At 50.8% G+C, this 7,138-nt stretch overlaps 1 protein-coding gene across 1 annotated transcript in view; it reads right to left on the reverse strand.

Moving 5' to 3' along the window:
- Nucleotides 1–711, reverse strand: part of LOC141096816 (beta-alanine-activating enzyme-like) — a 62,985-nt gene extending 62,274 nt beyond the window's left edge. The window contains exon 1 of the mRNA XM_073583662.1: nt 70–711. Within this exon, the coding sequence (XP_073439763.1) occupies nt 70–694 (625 nt within the window). The 5' untranslated portion in view covers nt 695–711. The remainder of the gene's footprint in view (nt 1–69) is intronic.
- Between the last annotated feature and the right edge of the window lie 6,427 nt (nt 712–7,138).

Here is a 7,138-nt window from a genome sequence, read left to right on the forward strand (position 1 = left end):
GCTGTGAATATAATAAAGTACCCTGCCGGTGTTGACTAATCTTAATGGCAAGCTTCATCCTATTCTCACCTACAAGGATAAAATTTCCACATTTAGACACAGCGGCCGAAGATTCAATACGATCTCCAAGGATTCTCTCCCACACAATTGCCCCAGTGTCCAGCTGAAGAGCTTGCAGTCTATGTGAATGGGAGCCAATGTACACAGTCCTTGCCGAGTCTTTGTCAGATGATACAACAAGGAGAGGTGATGCGTCTACACATTTACCCGTGTCTGATGCCCATCTTTCCTGTAGGGTCATTAGCTTCTCAGAAGATGGAGTTTGCTTTGTCCGTTTAGACCCTTGTAAATTCCACACCGGATCTGTACTTAACCCATGTGTTACTTTACACTGCTGATTGACTACTCCAGAGCCATCATTTATGAACAGCCTGTTGCCTTGGCTCAAGGATACAAAAGAAGCAGCATCCATCTGTGATCTCGGAGCTTCAGATCTTCGCTTTGTTGGGTGCTTCTCGCTCATATCTACACTGTGATGTTCATGCCTTTCTATGTCTGTTACACTGGTGTAATCCTGTAATTTTTCCAGAACAGGAGAGGTACATTTAAGAAGGCATCTGTGAATGTCCAGGAACGTATCACTGAGGACAACTTCTAAAAGTCCCGGCACAGATCCACCAACCAAATTCTCCATTTCTTCATGGAACCGGATTGCCTTTAAAAAGTCACCACTAGAGTTGAGCGAAACGGGTCGAACAATTTCAAAAGTCGCCGACTTTTGGCAAAGTCGGGTTTCATGAAACGAAACACGACCCTAGGATGAGGTCGGCCACGAGGTCGGCGAGTTACGCGCCAAAGTCGCGTTTCAAAAGTTTGTTTAGCGCTCTTTTTCAGCCAATCAGGATCCACGAACACTGTGGGCAATGTGATGACATAGGCAGGGGTCACCACCATCTTTCAGAAGGGCATGCAAGTGATTGGCTTGCTTTGGTGGGCGTCACAGGGGTTATAAAAGGGCGTGCACGCCGACCGCCATCTTACTTCTGCCGATCTTAGCATAGGGAGAGGTTGCTGATTCTGTAGGGAGAGCGTTAGGCAGGGAAGAAGACAAAAAAACTGCTTCTGCTGCTAGCGATTTTGCCTGTACAACACACCAGTCACTGTGTGTGCAGTGCAAGGGGAGGCTATATTGTGGTGGATCAGCGGTGTTGGTTGTTAGGCTGCCTTCTAAGGCTTCCTGACAGCTGCATTGCTGTTTCCCCACTGCTCTGCAAACTGCTTTTTTAAAAGCAATCCCAATTTTTTTTTTTGTCCTGCTAAGGTACTGAGCGTGCATTTATTCACACCATACAGCAGTGTACGCTCCTCACACAGTACCGTGTAACGGCTGTTATCACAGCCACAGTGAAGCTATCTGTGTGTCACTGTGGAAGGATAAGTGGAGGACTTGTTCCGTTCTTACAGACCTACACTCTAGGGAGATTCCTATTCTGCCCAATTCTACAATTCACTTTTTTCACACCTGTGCCATCGAGCCTGTGACATAGCGCTGTGATATTCAGTGGGCCTCACACAATCCAAGTGTCCAGTGTCCACAAGTGTCTGCAGAAATTCAAAATCTCCCTTATCCTGTAGTCACTTTTTTCACACCTGTGCCATCGAGCCTGTGACATAGCGCTGTGATATTCAGTGGGCCTCACACAATCCAAAAGTGTCCAGTGTCCACAAGTGTCTGCAGAAATTCAAAATCTCCCTTATCCTGTAGTCACTTTTTTCACACCTGTGCCATCGAGCCTGTGACATAGCGCTGTGATATTCAGTGGGCCTCACACAATCCAAAAGTGTCCAGTGTCCACAAGTGTCTGCAGAAATTCAAAATCTCCCTTATCCTGTAGTCACTTTTTTCACACCTGTGCCATTGAGCCTGTGACATAGCGCTGTGATATTCAGTGGGCCTCACACAATCCAAGTGTCCAGTGTCCACAAGTGTCTGCAGAAAATCTAAATCTCCCCTGTCCTATAGACACCTTGTACCTTGTTTTACATTACTATATAGTTTGTTGGATTTTGTCTACATTTCTACCAAAAATGAGGAAGGCTGGTGGAAGAGGCCGTGGAATTGGGCGGGGGTTTGCAGCTGGTAATGATCTTGTTGGTGGTGGATCTGATGGAAGTGGCAAAAGCAAAATAGGACCGAATGCAGGAGGTGTTGAGCCTGCGTCATCGTCTGGCTCCATAAGGCTTCGAAGGCTTAGTTTTCTAGGAGTTGGCAAACCGCTTTTAACGCCAGAGCATCAGGAAAAAGTTTTGTCTTACATTGCTGACTCAGCCTCCAGCTCTATCGCCTCCTCTTCTGAAGTTGTAAAAAGTAAAAGCACTGAGTCATCATTGGAGGCTCATGTTCATGAACCACACCTTTCCTTGTGTCCTTCACCCCAACCAAGATTGAAGGATGACGCAGGCCATACTACTGATTACTCCATGGAGCTGTTTTCACATACCATGCCTGGATTATCAAGTGAAATGGTGAATTACCCAGGCCAAGATGAATCTGACATGGAGTGCACTGATGCACAGCCGCTGATAGATGATTCTGCTGGTACATTCACTCAGAGCACTACATTGTCCTCGCAGTGTACAGAGCCAGATTCTGACCCTGATGAGACTCAGGTGCCCCTTCCCGCACACTATACCACCATACACGGTGACACAGAGGAAGGTGCACATGACATTGAAGAGGAGGTGATGGATGACCCAGTTGTTGACCCAGATTGGCATCCATTGGGGGAGAGGGTGCTGCTTCCAATAGCTCAGATGAGGAGCATCCACAGCAGACATCAACATCGCAACAGCTGTTATCTGGCAGGCCCGGAGCACTCCAAAGACAGGTTCCAAAAATCAAAAGAGTTGCTGGACAGCTTGTCCAGAGGGTCAAAACATCACAGCGTGCTAGGCCGCAAAATGTCTGCCAAAGTAGGAAGAGTGCAGTGTGGCACTTTTTTGAACAAAATCCTCATGATCAGGCCAAGGTTATCTGTAAGGGTGGTTTCACATTAGCGCTTTTTAAGCGCACGCACGGCCGGGGGTAGCTCTGCCCCCGAGCCGGCTCTCTGCCCGGCGTGCCCGCCCCTTGCTTGTAGCGCCGCCTCCTAGCGCACAGCGGCGCCTGCGATCGGCGCACCCTATCTTTAGCATAGGGTGCGCAGATCGTGCGCAGGCCGTGCGCTAGTTGCGCTTTGACCTGCGCTGCGCACTTTTGACGGTGCGCCGTGCGCGCCAAAATCAAACTTTTCGGATTTTGGCGCGCACGGCGCACCGTCAAAAGTGCGCAGCGCAGGTCAAAGCGCAACTAGCGCACGGCCTGCGCACGATCTGCGCACCCTGTGCTAAAGATAGGGTGCGCCGATCGCAGGCGCCGCTGTGCGCTAGGAGGCGGCGCTACAAGCAAGGGGCGGGCACGCCGGGCAGAGAGCCGACTCGGGGGCGGAGCTACCCCGGCCGTGCGTGCGCTTAAAAAGCGCTAATGCGAAACCACCCTTAGAAGTGCGCAAAGACCTTTAGCCGAGGGAAAAATCTGAAAAATTTGAATACCAGTTGCATGCTTAGACATTTAACCAGCATGCACTTGCAAGCATGGACACAACACCAAACCTCAAGTGCCACATGTGCAACTGATCACAAAGAAGGTAGTCAGCAACGCTACATTGTTTCCCCCACTGTAAGCCCACCGGTTAGCACAGCAGCAAATGTTGAGGTGTCGTTGCAAGGCCACAGCAGTCAGGGAATCCCACTGTTATATCAACGAAATACTGAATCTAGGCCATCAGAAAGAACACCAACTCAATCACCATCATCAACCCTCTCTCAGTCCGCCCTGTCCACCGCTACTTCCACCATATGCAGCTCTCAAGTCCAGCTCACCCTCCCAGACACTATGAGTAGGTCAAGAAAGTACTCAGTCTCTCATCCGCGTACACTGGGTTTGAACGCCCACATTGCCAAACTAATCTCGTTTGAGATGATGCCCTATCGGTTGGTGGAAAGCGCAGCTTTCCGCGAACTCATGGCCTATGCAGTACCACGCTATGACCTACCCAGTCGCCACTTCTTCTCTCGCAAAGCCATCCCAGCCCTCCAACATCATGTGAAAGACCGCATTGTCCATGCACTCAAGCAGTCAGTGAGTGGAAAGGTGCACCTCACAACTGATGCATGGTCCAGTCGGCATGGCCAGGGCAGTTACGTGTCCATCACTGCGCACTGGGTTAATGTGGTGGATGCAGGGTCCACAGACAGCGGTGGTGGGACAGTGCTGCCTAGCCCACGGTATAGGAAACAGTTGGCTGTAGGCGTTCCACCCTCCTCCTCCTCCTCCTCCTCCAGAAGCGAAAGCTCGTCCACAGAGCGCAGTCGTACGAGCAATCCATCTGCAGCTGCCACTGTTGCACACGAGGTGTCCCCCTATCGAGCAGCTAGTGGAAAGCGTCAACAGGATGTGTTGCAGATGATGTGTTTGGGCGACAGACACACCGCCGAGGTGCTGGCCGAGTACTTGAAGCGACAAACTGAGTCATGGCTGGGCAGTGTACATCTTGAGGCAGGCAAGGTAGTTAGTGATAACGGCCGTAATTTTGTGGCAGCCATAGCCCTTTCAAAACTCAGCCACATACCTTGCTTGGCTCACACCTTGAACCTGGTGGTGCAGTGCTTCCTCAAAAATTATCCAGAGTTAACAGCCCTGCTCCATAAGGTGCGAAGACTGTGCGCGCACATCCGCCGGTCGCCTGTACACTCCGTTCGTATGCAGAAGCTGCAGCGATTGCTCCACCTTCCCAACCACCGCCTCATTATCGACATTGCAACAAGGTGGAACTCCACCCTGCACATGGTGGAGCGGCTGTGCGAGCAGAGGCAGGCCATAATGCATTTGTGGGAGGATACACGGCCAGGCACTTTGAGAGCAGACATGGAGTTGACAGGTGTGCAGTGGTCGAAGCTGAAAGACCTCTGTAAAGTCCTTCAGTGTTTTGAGGAATGCACACGGCTGGTAAGCGCAGACGACGCCATCCTAAGCATGAGCATCCCACTTATGCGTCTGCTCATGCAAACTTTGACGCACCTTAAGGAGCAGGCGTCTGCAGCCAATGTTGACGAGGAGGAAGAGGTGGAGGGAATCCTTGATGACATTCAGCCATTGTCTGCTCAGGGACCTCTCCTGGACGAGTTGGAGGAAGAAGAGGAGGAGGAGGATGATGATGGGGATGATTACTTAGGGGAGGAGGATGCATCTTGTGGGGCAAGTGAAAATGTTGGCGTGGCAAGGTCTGGTACAGGGTTTGTGCGTGACTGGAGGGATGTGGATTTGCCAGAAAGTGCTCCTCCAACCAGCACTCGCAGTGCATCATTGACTCCGGGAACATTGGCCCACATGTCAGATTATGCCTTGCGGATCCTAAAAAGGGACCCCCGCATTGCCAAAATGATGAACGATGACGACTACTGGTTGGCCAGCATCCTGGATCCACGCTATAAAGGCAAATTACAAAACATCATGCCACAGGAGAACCTTGACCTAATATTGGCTAATAAACAAGCAACTCTGGTAAATCGGTTGCTTGAGGCATTCCCAGCACACAGCAGCGGTGATGGTTCTCACACGAGCCGTACGGGCCAGGGGCAGCTTGGCAGAGGTGTTCATGGTGCACACAGCAGAAGTGGCGTTGGAGACAGGGGTTTCATGACAATGTTGTGGACTGATTTTTCAAGTACCGCTCACACAACTGGTAATACAGCATCGATGGAAAGTGACAGGAGACAGCAGTTGTCAACTATGGTTACAAACTACTTTTCCTCCCATATCGATGTTCTCCCACACAGGTCATTCCCCTTTGACTATTGGGCCGCTAAACTGGACACCTGGCCTGAATTGGCACAATATGCCTTACAGGAGCTCGCTTGCCCAGCTGCAAGTGTGCTATCGGAAAGAGTCTTCAGTGCAGCTGGATCAATCCTGACAGAAAAAAGGACCCGTCTGTCAACCCAAAATGTGGATGATCTAACCTTCATTAAAATGAACCATGCATGGGTTTCCAAGGATTTTGTCCCACCTTCCCCTGATGACACATAGGGTGACAGAAAAATGGCTTGCTTTGGTCCACCTCTTCCTGGGACTTGACCTATTTCGCCTTTTGCATCAGCTGAATGTCCAACATCAACATATGCCACTTTCTAAAACTCCCTAACTGTGCAGCCTCCCCCCCCCCATGGCCGGGGGTCACCACCTAGCGCACGACACTGTGCGAGTGCCGTTGCCCTGGACAGGTGGGTAGGCCGACTCTTGGGCGCAGGCACTGGCACAGGGTCCCTCATAGTGCAATCAAGTGTCTCTGACGGTGGTGGTGCACACCCGCCGTCAGACACACCGCCGTACTATGAGGGGCCCAGTGCCAGTACCGACGCCCACGAGTGGGCCCCCCTTGCTTGGGCAGGGCCCCAGCATTTGCAATCTTTACCTCTCCCTGCTCCTCCGCTGTGTAGTCTGGGCCGTCAAATCCATACTGTGCCTGACACCGTCTGAGCCTGCCTCCTGATGTATAGACATATCTTTTGAATGTGTACGCTATCCATACATGTTATCCAGGGATACGGTACCCTTTCTCACCTTTGTGCAATCACTTGCAAGCCATACTGGGCCTAACACCGTCTGAGCCTGCCTCCTGATGTATAGACATATCTTTTGAATGTGTACGCTATCCATACATGTTATCCGGGGATACGGTACCCTTTCTCACCTTTGTGCAATCACGTGCAATCCATACTGGGCCTAACACCGTCTGAGCCTGCCTCCTGATGTATAGACATATCTTTTGAATCTGTACGCTATCCATACATGTTATCCGGGGATACGGTACCCTTTCTCACCTTTGTGCAATCACGTGCAAGCCATACAGTGCCTGACACCGTCTGAGCCTGCCTCCGGATGTATAGACATATATTTTGAATGTGTACGCTATCCATACATGTTATCCGGGGATACGGTACCCTTTCTCACCTTTGTGCAATCACGTGTAATCCATACTGGGCCTGAGAACGGCTGGCAAGCTGTTAAGCAAGCTACAGCACCTGTGGTTTGCACACG

This window comes from Dendrobates tinctorius, unplaced genomic scaffold (assembly GCF_039654945.1).
Source record: "Dendrobates tinctorius isolate UK_male_01 unplaced genomic scaffold, ASM3965494v1 ptg000079l, whole genome shotgun sequence".
Classification (NCBI taxonomy): domain Eukaryota; kingdom Metazoa; phylum Chordata; class Amphibia; order Anura; family Dendrobatidae; genus Dendrobates; species Dendrobates tinctorius.